Source organism: Vicugna pacos, chromosome 17, assembly GCF_048564905.1.
Source record: "Vicugna pacos chromosome 17, VicPac4, whole genome shotgun sequence".
NCBI lineage: Eukaryota > Metazoa > Chordata > Mammalia > Artiodactyla > Camelidae > Vicugna > Vicugna pacos.
Genome location: NC_133003.1, coordinates 14,174,153 through 14,196,376, shown reverse-complemented (window position 1 = coordinate 14,196,376; position 22,224 = coordinate 14,174,153). Strand labels below are relative to the sequence as shown.

Here is a 22,224-nt window from a genome sequence, read left to right as displayed (position 1 = left end):
CCAGCGCCGCTAGAAGAGAAAAATCAAGTGTTTCGGCCTTGGGGAAAAGCGCTCTCTCATGAGAACTCCCCGTGTATACATCCGCACCCAAACAACCTCAACCACTCACACGCGAGCATAACGCTAGCCCCGCGGGTCATCCACCCGCGCGCCACGTGCTTCCCAGAAGCCAGAACGGACTGGAACCTGTTGGTTTTCTTCTCGCGGCACCTCCCCTCCTTGGCGCCCAAAACACAGGGGTCCCGCAGGGTGGCCGCACCTCGCGACCCGGGGCGTCAAAGGGAAAGCGGGCGCAGGTAGGAGCTGGCGCCAACTGCGCGCCTCCCGGGGAACACGACGCCGACGCTGGTGGGATGGGGTGTAGGGGACTCCTCCGGGCTACGTGAAGCGGGCCGCTTCGCTTCCCTACACCTAGTGACTCTGAGGGTCGCGCAATCCTGCCCCCCGCCAATGCTGCACCTACAATCCCGCCACCCCCGGATTAGCTCTGCCCGCCCTGCTTGGCCACCTTCCCCAGGCTCCGGTTTTCCTCTCATTCTCCTTGGGTTCCACGCGCCCGTGTATCCTGAACTCAGACGCTGGGGTCGCCTCCGCCGACCGGAGCCCCGCAGGCCATCGCACAGGCAAGACTGTCCCCCCCAAGATCAGTGAGCGGGGCGCCCAGGGCGTCCCCAGTCCCCGCCCCGGGAGGTGCAGGCTGGATGCAGGTGGCCCGGAGAGGAGGCCGCGGGCCCGCCCTTTGTTGGTAAACACCGCGCAGCGCCCGAAGCCGCCCCGCGCGCCCTCCCCGCGCCCCCCACGCCGCGCCCCGTTCTTACCCGCGCACAGCGATCCCCAGAGGAGGGCGAGGGCCGCCCAGGGCGCCGTCATGTTCCGCGGCGCCGCCCCGCGGACACCAGGAGCCCGCGGGCAGGGCCGCGCGGCGCTCCCGGGGCGCGCAGGGCCCGGCGGCGGCGGCTGCGCTCTCCTTCCCGCTTCTTCCTTAGGTCTCGTTCCCCGCGCGCTTCCTGCGCCTTCGTCCCGGGGCAGCGTGCAGGCTCCTAGGGCCGGGCGGCTGGGCCGGGCTCAGGGCCGCTGCGGGCGGCCCGGGCTGCGGGGCGATGCGGGGGCCGGGGGCCGGCGGCGGGGCGCGGGCCGGGGCGCGCCCGACTCAGGCATAGCGCGGCGGGGCTGGGCCCGGGCCCCGGGCGCAGGGGCCGAGTCCGGAGGGGCCATGAACGGGGGGAGGGGTGGGGGGAGGGGAGCTGAACCGAGTCCAAAATGGCTCCTGAGCCGCGGCCGCGGAGCCGAGCCAGCGGGGAAACCCGGATGTTGGATACAAAGAGGCGGGCGAGCTGGGCGGGGAGGGGGAGGGGAGGCGGGCCCTTTGGCCGCGTGGTCCGCGCCCCCCTCAGGGGCGGAGCCCTGGAGAAACAACAACACGGAGGCCCCGCCCCCAGCCCACGCCCTCCGGGAGGGAGCGTGCAAACCGCGGGCCTGCAGCGCGAGGCAGGGCGCGATGGCAAAGGTGGCGGGATTGGACCCCCGGACCACTTTGCCCCAGAACTCCAGGACCCCGTGGCCGCCGCTCCGGGATTCTTGCTTCGTGCGCAGGCGACCATGCTCCCGAGGGCATGATGCCCTGCTACTCCAGAGTGGGTGGGCCACTCCCGACTCTGGCCTGGATTCCTCTCTGCGCCTCCGTTTCCCCACATGAGATGCGAGTCACAGTGAGCCACAGGAGAGTCGTGTTTATTGATGGGTGAACTAATCAGCAGGAAAAGGCTGATTTCTCTAAAATAACAAGTGGACCACCACGTCTGCAGCCCAACCCCCCACCTACACCCACACGCACAAAAGGCACAGCTGAGTATCTTGGAATTGAACCCATCCAAGCGAGGGAGGGCGTGAGCCCCGCCCTGTAGAGCAGCAGCAGGTGGGAAAAGGCCTCTGGGAACTTGCTTTCCCCACCCTTACCTACCTAAGTGTTCTCAGCACTCCCACCCCCAACCCCCAGCTTCAATCTGCACCTTCAAAACCGTTAATTGCCTTCGGTCCCCGCAATTGAAGGTCTTGTCTAGCAAATGTCTGGGCTGTCCTCTTTACCCCCCAGATTCCTCTTTGGGGACCATTGTTCTCTATCTCAGATTCTACGGTGCTTGTCACAGCCATAGTTTGGGAGGGTCATGATGCCCCCCACCCCCAGCTAAAGAGGGAAAGACCCCTCATAGCTCAGGGATGAGGCGTGGAATCCTTGGATACAGAAATTGTCCTCTGGCCTTTCCAGATTTGCCACAGCCTTTCTTGGAGCAAGGCGAGAGCAGCTGGGCGGGCTGAAACTGAGCTGTTTCACTTCTCTGAGCCTGATTCCTTACACAAAAAGTGAGGAGGTTAGACTCCTGTGCTTTGCTTTTTTTTAATAGGAGAAACCTTATTTATACAAAATCTTACATAAAGTCCACCCTGTAAGACGTAAATTGTCTTGACCGAAGCTGAAATGAGGATCAACCACCTCCAGTTTCCAAAGCACCTGAAACACCTCAGGCACTACACTTTGGAACCATGACCCAGAAAGATTTGGGGGTCTCTAAAGGCCCCTTCCAGTTCTGGAAAATCCGATGTCAAAGATTACAGCTCCTTATTGGGTTGGCTGGTTCATCTCATCTACTTCACACCAGATTGGGTATCACAGTAAGGGCTCACATCTCTGTCTTCCATCCTGACATCTCTGGGAACTCCAAATTCATATAACCCACTGCCTACTTGACATCTCTATTGGGCAGCCTTATCAGGCACCTTGTTATTTGACCTAGCTAAAGAATTTCTGATTTCCCTTGTAAATCTACTCCTCCAGTTGCCCATCTGAATCAGCAGTATAACCAACCAATTGCTCAAATCAAAATTTTACGAGTCATTCTTGATTCCTCCCATATTCAATCCATCAGCAAGTTGGTTTAATCCTCCCATGGCTTCCTGTTACAATAGCTGTACATAATCAGCCCTTCTTCCTCCATCTCACCATTATCAGCTAGACACACTGGCCTGCTTTCTGTTCCTGAGACACATTAAAGTTTTTCTGCCTTAGAACCCTCGCAGTCCTCATTGCCACTGCTGGAATCCTCTTGCAGAGCTGAAATCCATGTTGTTGAGCTCATAGGATTAGCCTCTCTCTGCCACCATTTGTTCATGAGCCTATAGGCTGTTTGAGAAAGGTGATGATGGAGATGTGAAAAGCAAGTTTGACTTGGGTTTTCTGCCCTTTTGAACTACAAGAGTACTAAATACTGCATTTGATATCAGATATGAGATGACTGGAAGCTGGAAGGCAAAAACCCAACAAATGTTCACAATAAAACTTTGGGCAGGGAATTCTTCCATTCAGGCATTCTGTATGTTAGAACTGCTCTTCCCTGATCTCTCCCCTCCGCAGGGATCAAGGTCAGAAACCAAGGAATTAAGAAGAAACAATTCAGCATGGCATCCTTCAGTATCAAGTTAATGAGAGAAGGCAGAAAACTACAGCATTATAATACAACTGATACCTGTATAATTATAACACATTCTATTTTGAGGGTTAAATGCATTTAATTGGCAAGATAAACTCTTTAAGTAATTTTTGTAATTTTATTTGGAGACCCTTTCATTTAAATACATAAAAGCAGCCCCAGCCTCTCTCAGTTTCTGAAAGGCCCTGGTTAGAGATATGCTGTAGTGGGTAATTATGAGAAATATGGGGTAATATACAGTAGTATTTATTAGTGGGTAATTTAGGTACAGCAGTACCACCTTAAATAATTTAAGGGGGGTTACCATTAACACTGTATAATTGGGTGGGGTGGGTGCATGGGTTTTTTAGCAATATAGTTCACCCAAAGCTTAACCATGTACTTCCAATCTGTTCTGTGTGTCTTCAACATCAAGTTACTTCCTAGACACACTTCTCAAATAGTTTTTTTGTTTCTTTTCTTTCTTGCCCCTGTAGTTCTTCTTCCTACCCTCTCTTAACTTAATGGTGACTACCTTGAGGTCAACTAAATTAAGTGGCTTGGATGGAAAGGTAACTCTCTATAATTCTCCAAATAGATTAGATAATGCTGTGCTAATGGAAAATCCCCACACCTCAGTGGCTTAAAACAACAAAATTTATTCCTCACTCATCCTGCATGTCCATGTGGGTCACCAAGCAAGCTGTGCTCATTGTAAAAACTCAGTGACACAGGCTAATGGAGGCTACATTTTGATACATGCTGCTTCTGGTGCAGACACGGGGGAAGAGAGCATGGGAAATTATTTTCCAACTCTTAAAACATCTGCCAGATTCTGAGAAGATGGTGGCTAGGTTAGTGGCTGCATAGCTTTTGAATCTTCCAAAATTCTCACATAGCAACTGCATGGAAGGACAAACAAAACAGAAAATCCGTGTACATCTATAACAAAACTAAGTGACAAGGTTTCCCCCAAAACACCAAAATACAAGCGAGTAGAGACAAACCCCAAACACCCAAAAGCAGTAAAAGCTTCATGGGCTAGCATCTGTGCAAGGAAAAGCTGAGGAATGCAACAGGCTGGATGAGGTAACTGAGAACAACAGAATCCCAAAAGCTCTAAGAGATAGTCACTGGAAAGCATGGCTCAATGACTTAAGAACAGTTGGTGAAACTAGGAGGGGTTTTTCCCAAACCAGCAGAAAGTGAATGCAAGGTGACTCTGGTAAGAATAGAAAGAGCTGGAGCAGTCTGTTCCTGTGGGCTCTTAAAACTGACCAGCCAAGCCTCCCTTTTAGGCCAGGTTCCTACAGTGAGAAGAGACTGCTGGAAGTGAAACCAAAATCGAGCTGAATAAGATGTTTTACTTCCAGCTCTCATGCAGTAGCTGGGACAGTATTTGCCCTTCGGAGCCATAACAAGAAAACTGGACAAAACATAGGCGCAACTATTTTTGGACATTATACAATTCTATAATCCCTGAGAAAAGAGAGACAGCCTTATGACCCTGCTTTCTGCTGGAGACAAATTCCACTCCACAGTGCAGGAAGTGCATCCCAAGCAGAGCCTGGCAACCTTGTAGAGTTGAGGACAGAGTTGTACTCTTAATTCATTTAAACTTTATTCTTTTATTTTTATCAATATTACAGTATTTTAAAGCTATACTTCACTAATCACTGCTTTAATTATATCCAATAGATTTCATTATCAATTATGTCTTTAGAAGCTCTGAGATTTTGGGTTTTACTTCCTCTTTGCCCTAGAAGTACTTTTATAGAAAGTATGGCTGGAACTTAAAACAGTATTTTACTATTTTCTCATTTTATTGTGTTGTAATTAAAGAAGATTGCATTATTTCTATTTTATGGAAATTACAGTTTTCTTTGTGGTATATAGTAAATGGCCTTTTTTTTGAAGTGAGAATAATAGATGTATTCCCCATTATTTATTATTCATTATTATTATAAGGTGCAAAGTTTAATATTCAGAAGACATATAGATTCTGTTGGAATCTATAGGAGAGAATCAAAGACTTTCATTTAAAGCTGACAAACCAAATCGTTGAGGCTATAACATTCATAACTTGTCTATCTTCATTGTGAACTGTGGCTTTTAACAATAGTGTCCTTCTTGGTTTTTTGTTTTTTTTTTTTCTGAATTCTACCTTATCGGATACAGAAATTGTAACCTCTGTCTTAATTTTTTTTTTTTTGGTGGGGGCAGATAATTAGGTTTACTTATTTATTTACTGTTAGAGGAGGTACTGGGGATTGAACCTAGGACCTCATGCATGCTAAGCATGGGCTCTACCGCTTAAGCTATACCCTACCCGCTTAGCTTGTCAACTTTAAAAGATATCCTTTGGCTCGTACATATTGCCTTTGCAACAGAGCTCTTTGTACTGTCCCCTTCTTCTCTCCCTTCTTTTTTATTTACTTAGTTGTGTTACTTCCACCTTGTCAAAGTACGTGCCATCTGATACTATTCTTCCACCCTTATCCCCACTTCCACTTTGGTCTTAGATCTATAACTAAAGATACTCAATACTCACTACCAGTCCTTTTGCTGAAGTTTCCCCAATCATCTCTTCCTTGGATGAAGCTTGTTTGAGTAGAATCATAAGGGTTATGAGTACATCATTTCCTGAGCTCTTGCATAATTAAAACAAAATTTTTCAAACATCCTTGATACTTACAGGGCAACTTAGCTGGACATGAAACACTCAGTTCATATTTTTCCTTCGGGTTTCTTAAAAATATTGCTCCACTGCTGTTTGCTTTTTGAGAAGTTTGGTGCCAACCTGATCTTTCCTTTTTAAGAGACTAGGTCTTTTGGCCTAGACAGTTTTTTTTCCCTCAGCTTCAAAGTATAATACTTTGCAAGGCTGTGTCTCAGTTGATCATTCTGGGTCAGTTTTCCAAGTAACAAGATAGTAGTCCCCTTCAAGATATAGATTTGGGTCTTTTGTTTTCAGGAATTTCTCTTGGGGTACAGTTTTAAATAATAACTCTGTTCCATTGTCTCACCTCTTGGCTTTGAGATCTCCAATTTTCAGTGTTAGATTTCTTCTGCCTGTCTTCTTTGTCTCATTTTCTTCCTGGGCGTTTTCAGCTCTTCCCTTGTATTGCTTTTGCTGTCTTAGCTTTGTTCATCCCTATCTTCTATATGCTTTAAAGTATGTTCTATTTACACTGACATCCTTGTAATAACAGGCAACTCTGTGGGAGCAGAGGAAAAATGAGGAATGGATTCAGTCGCTTTCTCTGTTTCTTGATAGATGAATGCACTCTTCTGTTGATCAATAATGTTAAACTTCTCTAGTCAGTAATGTCTAGGTGGTGGTGGTAAGAATTGCCTGTTTTATTCCAAATCTTTGACTTACTGTTGTTGGCCATCAACCTTTGCCTTCTTGCTTCTTTGTTTGCCTTCATCCACCAAGCCTGCAAGGGACACCACTCCCTCTCAAGATGTCATTTTTCTCAGAAGTGGTTATCTCTAGTCCTACTCGTTTTCTAAACCCTTTCCCTTTGAGTTCCCACTAGCCACTGCTCTGATCCACCGGGTCTGTCAAACCTGTTTGTAGCATTTTCCTGCTCTGAGTAAGACCACAAGTAGTTTGGTTTAACTGAAGTCCCAACGTAGGTGAGGGCTTGTGGCACAAGAAAAATCTGGAGCATTTTGCAGAAGGCAGACCCAGAGGACCTTCTACGGAGGCTTCTGCAATAATTTGAGCAAAGATGCAAGGGGTCTAAAGTAAAACAGGAGGGATAAAGAGAAAGGAACTGCTTTAAGAGTTACCAAAGGAATAACCAACATGGTTGGTAACTGACTTGACATGGGAAAGAGGATATCTGAGTTTGAGGTTTGCATTCCTGAATGAACAAATGGATGGAGAGTGGTGCCAATTCACTGAAACAAGACCTCTAGAGGAGGAGGTTTGGGGAAGGGCGAAGGAAGATAAGTGGGGTCTGAAGTACCCCTGTGAGAACGCTGACAGACTCCAAGGAGAGTCCTGGCTGAAAACATAGATCTGGGTGTTACTGCTATAAGTAGCAATTGAAGCCCAAGACTAGATGAAACCATCCAACAAGAGAGGACAGAATGGGAGGGAAAGAGGAATGAGAACAGAGGCTTGGGACCCAGCAATAATTAAGAAGTAGACAGAGCAGAAGCATCAGTAAAGAAGAAAGAATAGGAGGGAAGGGGAGGGTATAGCTCAAGTGGTAGAGCACATGCTTAGCATGCACAAGGTCTTGGGTTCATTCCCCAGTACTTCCTGAAAAAAGTGAAAAAATAAACCTAATTACCACCACCCCCCCCAAAAAAAAGAAGAAAGAATGAATGATAGATCAGGAAAGCAGGAGAAAAGTTGGAGAGAATGGCTAACAAAAGGAAGACAAGGATAAGAATAATTACTGCAATGGATTAAGACATATAAAATATGTTACATGCATCATATTGATACTAAAATCTAGTTGCTATTAGAGGATGCTTGGGAATCAACTCATTATTCTGAAAACTGGTGAATCAAGAGGAAAGAATCTGTTTTGCTATGTCTCCCCCATTCTGCTGATTTAGGTCCTGAAATGGGAAAAGTCACAATTTTTATTGGACATATCCCAGGCTGTGTTATCTTGCCTCCTGGGTTTAAAAGCAGAAAAAGAGAGATGTCTTCCTGCCCCAGAAAAAAAGCAGCCCATCTATGTTCAAGAAGATGCGCTAAGGCAGGCTTTAAGGTGGTCCTCGGCAGAGCTGGAGCACTACAAGGAGTCAGGTGGGCAGGCAGAGCTGCTCAGAACAGGGAAGCGGATCGTTGCTGTCCAGGGCCACATCTCCAAGTGGGATCAGTGAGCCTCGGCCTGCGGAATTCGCTCTGGAGGCTCCCGGGTCTGAGTCAGGATTCTCTGCTCAAGCTTGGCATACCGCTGGAGGAGGGCCTCATAGATCTGGAGGGGTGGAAAGAGCAGTTTAGAATGGGGAAGGGAAGGTGCCTCTTACATCGCTTTGCAATTTGCAATTTAAAAATTTCACATCCCATTTACTTGCAATTAATTTTTTTTTTTTGCTGGGTAGAAGAAAAGAAGTATAAATTCACAAAAAAGGAAATACTCCTAGTTTTCCAACCTATAGTTTAAGAATTTAAAAAAATGCAAATGATGACAAGAAGCCAAGTTTTGTTATCAGCTCTACAAAATTTTAAAAAATTCTGATGAAGGAACATTCCACAGTTGGCGGAAGCTGGTGGTATAACCCTTTTGGAAATCAACTCGACTTTATTTTTATTTTATTAAGGGGCTTGAAAATACCCATAGCCTTTGACTTGGTTATTCTACTTCAGCAAAGCTCTCCAGGGAAATAATCCTAAATGTGGGGTGCCAGACCCACCAAGGGTCTTCTGAGACACCACTAAACTTTCAGACTTATAAGGCTACCATGGGCCATACCTTGGTCCTCAAAAGGTTACACTGGAGAAACATGCCTGTTGGCACAGTGGCTGCAGGAGACCATGAAGAGTTTGCACAGGTGTCCTGGAAAGGGTTTCTTTGCCTCCCTGGCCTCTCCCCTCCTTGTGCCCCAGGTTACAGCTCAGGTGCCAGGAGATGAAATCCACATCTTACAGGTGCAAGAACCACCTTGGCTTTGAAACCTCATGTCCCACAAAAGTAACAACTCTGTAGGCAAGAGGCATGTCCATGAGAAGTCACTGCACTCAGGGAACACTAAGTATTTATGGTTTTATTCCTCCAATGCAGTTTACCACTCCAGATGCAGTTCCCTAATTCAAGGCCATTTTCACATAAGCAATGTTGCCTAGTAACACTGTTGACATTCCATTTTCATTAAGTCTCAAAAGGAAGCAGAGCTAGAAAATTAACCAAAGGTCAAATTCTCATAAAGAATAGGGAAAGGTTTTGTTAACCCTTTACCCACATAGGGTTAATTATAAAAAAACTAGAAACTTGAAAAACTAGAAGGAACTGCTCTAAGACACGGAAAATACTCAAGAAAATGATGGCTCATTAGCCAGAAAGAATATTATGCGGCCATTAAAAATAATGTGTGTGTGCCCTTTTAAGAATATACGTTCTGAAGGGGAGGGTGTAGCTCAGTGGTAGAGCACATGCTTAGCATGCACCAGGTCCTAGGTTCAATCCTCAGTACCTCCATTAAAACAAATAGGCAGGACAGCTGTTGTTGGCCCCACTTCACAGGGGAAGAAACAGAGGTTTGGAGATACATGCTGCTCACGGTCACATGAAGGTCACACAAGAGAGGCAGGATAAGAATCAAGACCCAAAGGCTTTTTATCTCAACGGAGGATCTTTCTACTGTATTGAGCTGCCTCTTAAACAGAAGGACACACAACAGAAAATAATAGACACCAAGTGGGTGGGTTATCTGGTCACCTGTAAAGCATGAGCTTCTGCTTCCAAGATAGGCTGGGAGACAATTCTCCAGGGTATTTCTAGAGGTCTTGTGACAGCTTTTGTTCCAGACTATCTTTTCAAGGGTGTTTGTATAGCAAACAGCTTTGGAAGATAGAATGTGTAGCAGAATAATAAAGATATGTCTCCCTTGGGGGCAAAGGTTGAACAGGTCTGCCTGCAGCTCCTTTATAATGCTGGAGTTTCCTAAGCCCAGGGCCCCTCAGTTGAGACACAGACACACAGTGTGTGCACAATATCCACCTAGCCCACCCTGCACCGCCTCACAGTACTTCAGGAAAACTGCTGCAAATGTGAAGCTTATGCTGCCACCGTCCTGTGAGTAGTAAAGCCCTCTGTCTGTGTCGCCCCTGCTCCTGGGCTGCAAGAACCTTCTGCACACAGGAAGCGCGGAAAAGTGAATGCACTGGTGTACCACCCAGCCGGCCCTGCAGAAACTGAGAACTTACTCTCCCAGCCCTCAGCTGATAGCCTCCCTCTGGGGATTGCTTTGGCTATAGGGAGCTGCCTTACCCCATCCTTGGGGGGCCTGCATGCAATGACTGATTGACTTGGGGTCTAAAGGCCCATCCCCCTGACCACAACTGGGTGAAACTCCAAAGAGTCATCCCAGCTTCAGAACTTCCTGTAGGACTGGCTGAGAGCTCCACTGAGACTGCAATGCAGCTCACCTCCCCTACTGCCCAGTCCGCCTCCTCCGTTTCCCTTCCATAGATGCAGATCCCAAGAGCGCCCCCTAACAAGTCTCCCACATCCTAATTAACATCTCAGGGCCTGCCTTCCGGGAAACCCAACCTGTAAGAAGTGGCATGTGCCTTCATAGAGATTTCCTGGCCTGAGTGACTTGCACGGCTGTCTTAGATCCAAACTTCAAATGAGTGGTAGAAATCCAGCACGTCTTGTGCTTCAGTGACAGAGCCTTTCAGTGGCTTCTGTAACACAATGAAACAGGAGGGGCCACCCTGATGCATAAGAAAATATGCTCAGTGAGCCATCTGACCCCTGGGGCTGGAAAATCAGCACTATCTCTGAATCTCAGTTGACAACCTGGCTTCTTTTGCTGTTTCCTTGACAGAAAAAAAAAAAAAACTTTTCTTTTAGTTGAGCACATCAACTGTAATGCAAGTGACAAAGAAAAACTTACCTTTTGGAAAAAAGAACCTTGTTGGTTTTCACAACACAAATACCATGAATAAATTCTGATGGTTTCTTACCTGAGAAGCTCCCGGGGTTGGGGTAGCAGCTAACCTGGGATTTGGGGCTAATTTCACCACCTCTGAAAAGGGCATGCCTGTTCCAGCTGCAAGGCCTAGAAGGGAAAGCTCATTTCTCATCAGTGCACGTTGCAAATGAGGCGTTACCCCGAGATAGCATTTTATGTCTGGAGTGATAAAATGTCCTAAAACTGGATTATGGTGATGGGTTGTACAACTCAGTACATTTAGCAAAAATCACTGAATTGTACACTTCCGTATGGGTGACTTTTATGTTGTATAAACTGCCTCCATGAAACCGTTTTCAAAAAACAAGAGAAAGACAAGAAAAATTTCAAGCGCAGGCCTCTTTTCAGCCAGCCCTCGTTTGTCTGAAGCGCATGTCAGAAGGCAACTAACCCCTGACCTCTGACACAAGGGAGGGTCTGCCGGCCTCTCCTTCCTCACATGGCTCCACTCTCCCCACCGCTCACTGCGTTCCAGCCACGCTGGCTTCTTTCAACTCCTTCTGCCTCAGAGCCTTTTCACTGTAGGGAATATTCTCTGCTCTCTTCTCCGAAAAGCTGCCGCTGAAAACATCCCGTCTACCCCCTCAGCACGTCTCACCATTTCTGATACAGATTTATTTACGGTCCCTCCCTGGCTGAGCTGGAAGCTCTGAGAGGCCAGCACTGAAGCCCTGGTGCCTAGCACACTGCCTGCATACAGGAGGCACTCAATAAATGCTCACCAAGCAAATGAGTGGCAGGGCTGGGAAGAGGGAAGGTTGTCATTGGTGAGCAAGAAACAGTGAGGGATTTCCAGGCAATTTGAGGAGTAGTATCAGATGGAAAGGAAACTCAGGACCACACAGAGGGAAGGAGGGCCCACGGAAGATGTGAGACCCAGTTTTCTCACCGAATGCTGGAAAATCCCAGCCCGGAGCTGGGCGCATGATGGGGCAGTGGGTGGTGGGGTGGCCGGCAGACAGACTACTCCAAAGACCCTGGTCCCCCTCCACTCACTCCCAGACTGGCTTTGCATGACTGGCTTTTGTCCCCGGACCCAGGTGGAGAGAATGGATGTCCATGGAAAGTGGCTGATGTGCCTCCGGGTGGGAACTGGTGTGCAGGAACCTAGCTCAGACTTTGGTTTTGGAGGGCAGAGCAGGGCAGTGCCCCACGTAACCGGTGGCAACAAAATAGGCACAGAAAAGGGAGAATAAGGAAGAAACACAGTGTGGCATATCAGTGGAGGCCCCGAAGGGTACTTCCTTTCCTGCTGCAGTGGAAGGAGGAGCAGAAAGTGAACCCAACTCCTCATGGACAACACTGAAGACTGGAAGCTTCTGGAATGGTGTTTTCAAAGTTCTGAGGAAAATATTTTAAACTTAGAGTCCTCTGCCCAGCCAAAGTAGCATTCTTTGGGAGGGTGAAACAAAGCTCTTATTGGACATGCAAGCCCTCAGAAAATGATCACCTACTGAATTCCCTCTTTAAAATGTATTCAGGCTGTATGTTCCAACAAAACTAGCATAGAAACAAAGAAGGAAAAAGAAATCTTTAGGAGTTAAAAAAAAAAGAAAGAAAAGAAAGGCAGACAAACTCATAGGTAAGGGGAAATAAAAGCCAACATGATGTAAAGTTTGATTAAAAATGTAACAGTCTGGGAATAAATTGCCTGATGATCTTGATATAGGAGTGGCAGAAGGTGGGGTGAGGCATATAGGATGGAGAGGGAGGGGAACTAAAGAGTAAGAGGTTAATTATTAACAGAAAGCTATGGCCCTGACTAATTCTCAATGTAGACAGAAAAAATACAAATTTAAATAGATGGGTTAAAAAGTTAAGGATAAATGTATGAAGAATGGCTCTGCTAGAGGGAAAAGACAACGCCCTTTGGTATATGAGCAGCTGGAGGAGCAGCCCGCGCAGGCAGAGGACAGGGCAAATGACCACATGGGTGGAAGAACGCCCTGTGGACCTGTGCTGCTCCCCCCAGAACGTGCCGAGGCTGGGGAGACTCCTATATTATCCAGAGTTTCAGGGAGGCCTCCATCAAAGCCAAGGTCTCCCCACGGAGCTGTCCAGGGTGCTGGACTGCTTGGCTCTGAAGCCTTCATCTTTGTCTCAACTTCCTGCTCTTGTTGAAAACAGCTCTGGATTTTATCCACCTCTCCTGCCCACCAGCTGTCCAGACCCACACTTGGATGCCCTCAAGCATGCCCTACATCCTCTCCCTATGTCCCTGTGTTGAGCCTGACTCTGACCGGGCCTCATTTAGTTAGGACCCTGCTCTCTTTCCTACTTTAAGTAGAGAACAAAGGAACAGAGGATTTGGGCTGGTTCTCCGCTGTTGGGAGGGAAGAAAAATGAAACTAAAGGCCCCAAGCCTCCCATGTCCCTAAAAACTGGGAACATCTTGACCTCCCTTTTCCACCATCTTCAGCCCAGCCAGTGCCCCAACCGCTTCCAGAGGCATCTTCCCCCATCCATGGACTTACCATGGAAAGCTCGGTAAGCAGAGCCCACACAGGCTGAGTTGGTGGTGTCTATGACGTACACCGGGGCACCAAACACATCTGCAAGCACCTGGAAAAGACAGAGGTTCTTACTGTGGTGACTCATTCCTCAGAGGGAACACTGACATTGACATGCATTTTCCAGGATCTCCTTCCTCATGTCTTCTGATACCTTCCATCTCACCTCTACTGCCTTAAAGGAAGTATACTTGGCCATGTCACCCTGGTGATAATAGGGTCAGGACGACCTGGGAGAAGTCTCTAGTGGAGGACCACAGCTCTCTGGGTTGTCGCTGCACTGTTTAACCATTTTATCAAAGACAAAGAAGAAGATGTAGAAAGTATGCTTAGCAAATAGTCAAGGTGGAGATGGCCAGGCCTCAGACTCATATTAACAGGCCCAAACTAATAAGGGCATGTTTTACAGGAATATAGTTTTCCATGTAGGTCCCTAAAATAAACTGCCTAAATTTAGAATGCAGGGCCTGTATTAAGAGGAGCTCGCATAGAAAAGACTTGGGGTCTTAGTTGATCAGAGATATTGTTGATGCCCCATCTGGATCCCCTTACTGGACTGGTGTGACCCCCTCGCCCAGATGCTGTGAGTACTGGCTGCCAATGGCTCACAGCTGCCCCTCCTCAAAATAACTGCTCTTGGCTGAACAGAGGCTGCTTCTCACAGGAGGTTATTCTCACCTCTTCCTAGGGTAGCCAGTTGGCTCCCTCACCTCAAGATGGAGCCAAGTCTGGGGCACAGTTCATGTTCCATATCTCCCCAGGGGATGGAGCTGACACTGACTCCAGCCAAAACCTTATCCTTGCTTACCCTTCTTCCCCTGCCCTACCTGCATCCCTCAGTCCCTTTTTCCTGGGAGTACTCTCTCAACTAATCACTTACAGAAGAATTCCCATATCAGGCTCTGCTTCTAGAGAACCTTACCTTAGACAGGTATATTACAAGTCAACACTTGATGCAGTTACTCAAACAGCTAAGGCAGCCTCAGGCTACATTCAAAAATGCCCAGTGTCCCAGTAAGATATTGACAGCCCCACCATGTGACAGCCTGACTGTCAGATATCAGTAGGTTGATTCTACTTTGGGGCATCTCTTTCTAGCATAATGAAGCACCAGGAAAACAGTGACAAGGTCTGGCAACTGTATTACAAGAAGAACGGTTGGGAAAATCAGAGATGTTTAAACTAGAAGGGAGAAAACTTGAGGAAGACAAGAACACTGGCATTAGATGTAGAAGGTTTTCCAGGAAGGACAAATGCTTTCTGCGTGACTCCAGAGGCCAGTGCTGGTATGAGAGTAGAGATGAACATTGGATTTCACCTGAGTATTAGACAGAACTTGCTCGCTTTGTGAGCTGCAAAGTAACAGAGCTGGCTTCCAGGGAGACTATGAGCTGTAAGCTCCCTACCCCTGAAGGAGTGGGAACAGAGGCAGTCCTTACTACTGAGTGTCTGGCTCGACATGGAAGAGGCCCTAGAATAGGGCCTGCTACCAGCACTTACCTGTAAGATGTCTCTGTTATGAGATGCCCCTCCCGTGGCCAAAATCTTTGTCTTGGGCACTATAAGGAAAAAGGAAAAAAAAATGGCTGTGACAATTCCCTCCAGGCAAAAAAGGCTGTTTTCCAGAGTTCTTCAGCCACAAAGGGCTGGTGTTGGGCCAATGCCTCTTGCTGGTCACACAGGACTGGGGAGAGTGATCCAGAGTGGGCTCTGTCCATGCAGGCCTGGCACACATAACTTGCTTGTGAGGCTGCTGCCCCACCTACCACTTACAGCTCTCAGGCTTTGTATGTGTGTATTTTTTTTAACTATTAAAAAACCAAATCTCTCAACAAACCAGGAATAGAAGGGGCCTTACTTAAATTGATAAAGGACATATATCCAAAATTTACAGCAAACATCATTCTTAACAGAAACATTTATGCAGGGAGGGTATAGCCTAGCAGTAGAATGCATGCTTAGCATGTATCAGGTGATGGGTTCAATCCCCAGTACCTCCATTTAAATAAATAAGTAAATACCTAATTATCTCCTCCTCAAAACAAACAAAAAAACAAAAAGACCCAGAAACATTCTCTTTACAGGTATACCTGTCAGACCCCAAAAATGACCTCCAAACGGTCCCTACTCCGATACTCCTACCTTCATGTGGTCCCCTCTCACATTCAATAGGGCTGATGCATGTGACAAACAGGATATTGTGTAAATGATGGAGTGTGAACCCCAAGACCAGGTCCTATAAGACACTGGAAGTGGTTCAAGCACTGGGAATAAGTGGTTTAACAAGACAGGTGAGATTCTTGCCCTCAGACAACTTGTTTCTCTAGTTGGGGAGTGACAGACAATAGACAGACAGATAAGTTAACAAAATCGATGCTCATAGTGACAAATTCAAAGATGAAATAAAGCAGAGTGAAATTAGGACCGGGGGCTAACACCTGGTTAATATAGGGTTTCTCAATGTCAGTACTGTTTTGGGCTGGGTAATTCTTTGCTGTGGAGGGTTGTTCTGGACATTGTAGGACGTTTACTAGCGTTCCTGGCCTCTCCCCATGAGATGCTAGTAGCTTTGCTACTATGACAAACAAAAATATCTCCAGATATTGTCAAATAGCTGCTGGGGGCGGGGAGGGTGGGCAAAACAGCCCCTGTTGAAAACCACTGGTCTACTGTGGATTATAGTAAAAGAAAAAACAAAGGACAGAGAAAACAGAGGAAAAAATAATTAAAGAAATCATATAATAAATGTTCCCAAGCTGCATAGTCAGGTGTATGCAGATAAAAGAGGCTCAGCACTTTCTATGCCAGGACACTCAAAGGAGAAGTTTTAGAATTCTGAGAAGACAGAGAAGGTTCTAGAAGATTGTCTAGCAAAAAAAAAATACCATTCACATGGGCATCTGGCTTCTCACTGACAACACTAAAAGTCAGAAAACAATGGAACATTATTTTCAAAGTTCTGAAATACTATGATTTTTCAACTCAGAATTCCACATACGATAGAAGCAGCATTTAAGTGTGAAGGTAAAATAAAAATATTTTCAGTCAGAGACCACCCCCCACAAGTACCCCCACCTCTACATGAAAGAACCAGTCAAGGATGTCCTGAAGCCGAGTTAGATGTGTCACATAATAAAGAGCAGTAATCAAATAAACCAGCTGGATACATAACTTAAATAATTCCTGATGTATAATGCACACAAATCAGTAACCTTCTGGAACCAGAAAATGAGAGGTAAAGAAAAAAGAGAGAGGACATTACATCTTTTGAGTGGAGAGTGTAATGACTGAATAGGATGTAAATTCCAAATACTGATTTTATAAAAACCATAAATTTTAGTACCTATGTTAAAAATTTAAGGGTAATTATTAGAAAAAGAAGTAGTAGAAATATTTTCAGGGGCCAGAGGGACGGTGTACCTGAGTGGAGCAGGTGGCATAGGACACCAGGTGATGGTGTGTGACGCCGGGGCACCTATGTAAGCAGGGGCTACCTAAAGGTATATGAAGAAAAAATTTTAACATTATGCTAGCCAGAATGATAAGGTCTAGAAAGAGCATATGTAGTCAGTAAACTGTCAGTTTACTACGAAGGCCAGTTAAGAGGAAGAGATGGAAAAAGAAAAACCAGCCAGGGACATTTACAAGCTTGTTCATGGCAGTGTTATTCACAAAACTGAACAGGAAAGACCAAGTGTGTATGACAGAAGAATGGATAAATAAATTGTGGTATAGTCATGGATGGAATGCTATCCTGCAATGAGAGTTAACAACTAATAGATACACCACTGAGACGGACGGATTCATAAACGTAATGTGAGCTATAGAAGCGAGTCACATAAGAACACGTCCAGTATAATTCCATATACCATGAAGTTCAGACCCAGGCGAACAAGTCAGTGTAATCTGGGGGATACATTCATAACTGTCAAAACCATAAAGAAGTTCAGGGGAATGATAATGCAAACCTCTGGGGGTTGATGGGGATGAAACTGAAGAGGGTACCCAGGAGGGTTCTAAGATTCTGAAAATGTTCTATTTCTTTTTTTTACGGGGGAGAATTAGGTTTATTTATTTTGTGTTTTTTTTTTTTAGTAGAGGTACTAGGGTTTGAACTCAGGACCTCATGTATGCTAAACATGCAATCTACCTCTGAGCTATATACCCACCCTTCTATGTTCTAGTTCTTAACCAGAGTGTTCAGGAACAAGTGCTTGATTTATTAATATGCTATACAATTAGCTGTATGAAGCATATATGCTACTGTATGCATGACATTTTTCACAATAAAAAATAATAAACCTCCATCTAGTAAAAGACATAGTTCCATTTCAGGTTAAAATGGAGATGGTCAAGAAAGCACAGCCATTGTGCTGTAACAATGAAAGACTGCTGAATAAACAAACAAACAAAAACATATTTTTATGTAATCCTATCAAAAAGTTGTAAAGCCAAGAAGTTTAAATAAATTAAATTCCCAGGAGAGATGAGCTCTGAAGTGCTGACTTGCTGTACCTGCCATGCAAGGTAGGTGGCATAGTAACCCTCCAGAGGGACATAAACTACCAGGACAGAGAAACCTGCCAAGCATTGGGTGGTGTTGGTGAAATGTAGAGGTCTCAAACACAGAGTTACTGCTCCCCACCCCCACCCTCCCCCAAGGACTCAGGGTAAGTGCTGTTGCGGAAGCTGGGGGCAGGGAGGGAAAACAGAGACTGAGAGCTCTGTAATCTCTTAGATCTGCTTAGATCCCTAAATTCCGTGTCACGGGACTCTTTCACAAGAAGAAGTGTTCCTTTATTATGCAAGTATTTAAAAACAAATAAATGTTGTAAGCCCCTGCAGCCTCCCCCATCCTCATCCGCAGCCATCAGAAGCGTGCCTGGGCTGGAGAAAGGGGAAGGAATGTCAGCCTGCTAAGGAAACAATCCAGGACGAGGGAAGATGTTGTGGTGTGATTCCACACTGGAAAAGCAAAACGTGCTCTATTGCCGACTGCGGGAAAAGTCAGCTGGGAGTGATGGAAAGCACCACGTAGAAGGTTTTGACACACTTCTGGGTTTGTATGTACCCTTTGTAGGTACAAAGGGAACAGGACTATGGTTTTATGAAAATAAGGTCATAAAGGAGACTGGAAGAAAATACGTCCAGAGGGTGCAGGTGGCTGGGGAGAGGGGACAGGACTAAAGGTAGTTTTCTTCTCTTTATTTTGCAGACTTGCTTTTATAAGGCTTTGTTGCTCTTTTAAGTCAACCTAAACGAAATGTACATAGAGACAAGCTGAAAAGGGACCATGGCTTTAGCCCTGCCCAGCTGGGTGCACACATGTAATGGTGTCTAAACATCAAAAGAATGATCATTCCTTAAAGAAGTAGATGTAGCCCCGCAGTTAAGAACCCAGAGTCTGCAGACAGACTGGCTTGGTTCAGAAGCTCTCCAGCCTCTAGCAAGTGATGGAACGCTCTGAGTCTTGGTTTCCTACTTTGTGAAGCAGGAGTGATGCCCCAGAGACACTGTTTTTATTAATAAAGTACTTAGGTACCAGGCTGGGCACACAGTAGGTGCTCAATAAATGTTGGCAGCTATTATTATCATGATCATCAGTCTTACTTCAAATGCCTTTTTATTCTCCTTAGACGTTATTAAGATGAGATTATGACTGATCAAGAAAAAATGTGATGGGGGCAGCATAGCTCAGCGGCAGAGCACATGCCTAACGCGTACAAGCTCCTGGGTTCAATCCCCAGTACCTCCATTAGAAAAAAAGAAAAGAAAAAATGCTAACAAGTCAGCCCACATGGCAGCGGGCAGGATGATGCCTCCCCTTTGTGCAGCCCTTTCTGAGTTCAAGTGTGTTCATTTATGTGACCTTGTTGGAAAGGGAACCCAGCAGAGCTGGCAGGACAGGTTTGATTCTGCTCCTAAGCTTGCTAAGAGGATAGGTAACTTAATGCGGTTTTGCACAAGAATCCCTTCCAAGGCTGGGGATGATGACATGACCGCACTAGCCACCACCACCACCCCCCGCCCCCGAGCCCAGGAGGAGCCCTCCACCCTCACTGCCTCTCCCTGCAGACTGGGCTGGGGGTGAGAGCTCCCCAGAGTGTCCCCTCCTGACCACCGGAAAACCCTCCTGCCAGGCACTCGGGCCCATCTCAGCACCCCCCACCCCGCCCTGCTCACCAGGTCTCATTTCTCAGGGAGCTTTGAAGTCTTTGGAGACCTTTTTACACTCTGAGTGGTGGGATGGAGAGGAGTGGGAATGTTTACAGAGTTCATTCTATTAAAAAGTTTATCTAAACTACAACACACAACCTGAAATACATACATGCATAAGCTGACAGCTGGACACACTTTCACAACTAAACACTCCTGTGTAACCCATGAAACAGAACCTCACCAGCACCCCAGAGGCACTCCAGGCCCCCCAGAAGGTGATTACTAACTACCCCAGCTTCTAACAACAGCAGATAGTTTTGCCTGCCTTTGAATTTGACACCTGGGGAATCTGCCACACATACTTTTGGGTTTGTCTTCTTTTGTTCACCATTTTCATTTGTGAGATTCGTCCATTTTACTGCGGGTGTTTGAGGCTGGTTCACTTTCATTTCTGTGCAGTATCATGTCGCCTGAACACCCCACGATGCATTTATCCTGTCTACCATCGACGGACATTGGGCTGTTTCCAGCGTGGGGCTGCTAAGCTCAGGGCCACGGCCAGTGTCCTGTCCGTCTACAGCGAACATGTGCACACGTCCCTGTCATGCACCCGCCGGGAGGTGAGGCTGCTGGGCAGGCATGTATGCAGCCTTAGTCAACGCTGCCTAACAGGTTTTCCAAAAGGTTTACCTAGTGCTTATTTTTAAAGCATCCTAAAGCATAAAATATAAACTACACAGAACTTGGATTATCCAGAAACGTATCAAGAGGAAGCCCTCGAGCACAAGCTTCAGGAGTTTTCTACTTTCTCTTGACAGCAGCAGCTGCCCAGAGGGACAAATATACACACACAGGGGCCAGGCTCCACCTCCCTCTTGCACGAGGCCCTTGTAATGGAGTCTTAACAGAGTGGCCACTGAGCCCGGCCTGACGGCCAAGAACGGTCTCAAGCCTTCAGGGTATGGGCAGGACCCTTGGCCCCCAACCCAAACCAAAGCCCACCAGCAGCAGCTCACTTACTGACTCGATAGCCCAGGCCCTCAGCATGAATCTTCTTGGCCATGAACTGTCCTTCGATCAGTGCTCGAATCTCCACATCCCCAGGGAATGCTGAGACCTGTCCCCAGGAGAAAGTGGGCACAGAGTGAGAAACTCTCGTTGTCAACTCACTGCGTGTATGTGGTGTGTGTGTAGGGTGTGTAGGTGTGTATAGGTGTGTGGCATGTATGGTGTGTGTGTGTTGTATGTGTGTGTCTTTGTGCATGTGTGTGGAGTCTTTTTAAACCACAGCCCAGATTCGGAGCCCACGACTCAGGCCTCCACTGGAGCTCATCCACAGTTGGGCTCTTGAACAACTAATTTTGCCTGTCAGACACTCACACACACACACACACACACACACAACACACACACGCACGCACGCTCGCACCCACGCGCTCACAGCCTCAGGCGCTTATCACTGCGGGGAGTCAGAGCATCAGAGAACTCAGTCTCACGCCGACAAGGGTTCAAGTTCTGTCTCTGCTGATCAGCTCTGTGACCTTGGATAAGTTACGTAAATCTTGCTGAGCCTCACTGACCTTGAATAAGTTACATAAATCTTGCTGAGCCTCACTGTCTTTTTTAACAAAAGTGAGGTGATGGTGGTCCCTGCCTTAGGGATGTTAGAAAGCAGACAATAGGGCCTGGACTCCGCAGCTGACGCTCACTCAGGGAGAGCCAGGGGCATGTGCTGGGAACGCATGCTGTGGCACGCCCTTCGGGCTAATGCCGAACGGCACCAACTCCAGCCTAGCCGTCTCCTCAGCTCCTGAGACCAGTGATGGACAGTGCCACCCCCTCCCTGGGGAACCGTTCCAACCCCACTCACCTGCTTTCCGTTCCTCAAACTGCTCCCTCTGCCGGGAGTCTGCCCACACTTCCCATGTGGGGTCCCTCTCATCCCTCAAGTCTCCACCTCCAGGCCACCTCCTCAGGGAGGCCCACCTGGTTACCCCACCCAGGGCAAGTCCCTGGCCCACCCCTGCTTTCCCCTGCTCCCGTCCCTTCCCATCTCGGCTGCATCCCACACCACATCGTGCGTGCACTCATTTGATTACATTCTCCTGGACACTGGGCTCCGTCTGTGGAGCAGTGATCCCCCTGTCTTGCTCTCCTTTGTGTCCCCAGTGCCTGGCACCACTCACACATATCTGTGGAGAGAATGAATGAACAAAGAAAATCACCTTCTCCTTAACAAACCTAGGCAGCTTTACACAAAGGAGAACAGGCATATCTTCTTTCCATGAACGTCAGAAACCAAACTGACCCCTATCAGGAGACAGAGATGAACTCCCTACACTTTATATAAAGCTTTCCACCTACCACTCAGTATGCCATGCCAGCACCGGCCGTATACTCCAACCCTAACTGCTACAGTCACT

At 47.0% G+C, this 22,224-nt stretch overlaps 2 protein-coding genes across 2 annotated transcripts in view; both read right to left on the bottom strand.

The window, feature by feature from the left end:
- The window catches only part of ACVR2B (activin A receptor type 2B), a 35,597-nt gene extending 34,419 nt beyond the window's left edge, over window positions 1-1,178 (bottom strand). The window contains exon 1 of the mRNA XM_072941011.1: window positions 819-1,178. Within this exon, the coding sequence (XP_072797112.1) occupies window positions 819-870 (52 nt within the window). The 5' untranslated portion in view covers window positions 871-1,178. The remainder of the gene's footprint in view (window positions 1-818) is intronic.
- Window positions 1,179-3,296: 2,118 nt separating this feature from the next.
- Window positions 3,297-22,224, bottom strand: part of XYLB (xylulokinase) — a 46,929-nt gene continuing 28,001 nt past the window's right edge. Inside the window, exons 15-19 of the mRNA XM_006200764.4 lie at window positions 20,822-20,918; window positions 15,143-15,201; window positions 13,607-13,694; window positions 11,125-11,219; window positions 3,297-8,410 (exon numbers count right to left, since the gene is read on the bottom strand). Of these exons, the coding sequence (XP_006200826.1) occupies window positions 8,309-8,410; window positions 11,125-11,219; window positions 13,607-13,694; window positions 15,143-15,201; window positions 20,822-20,918 (441 nt within the window). The 3' untranslated portion in view covers window positions 3,297-8,308. The remainder of the gene's footprint in view (window positions 8,411-11,124; window positions 11,220-13,606; window positions 13,695-15,142; window positions 15,202-20,821; window positions 20,919-22,224) is intronic.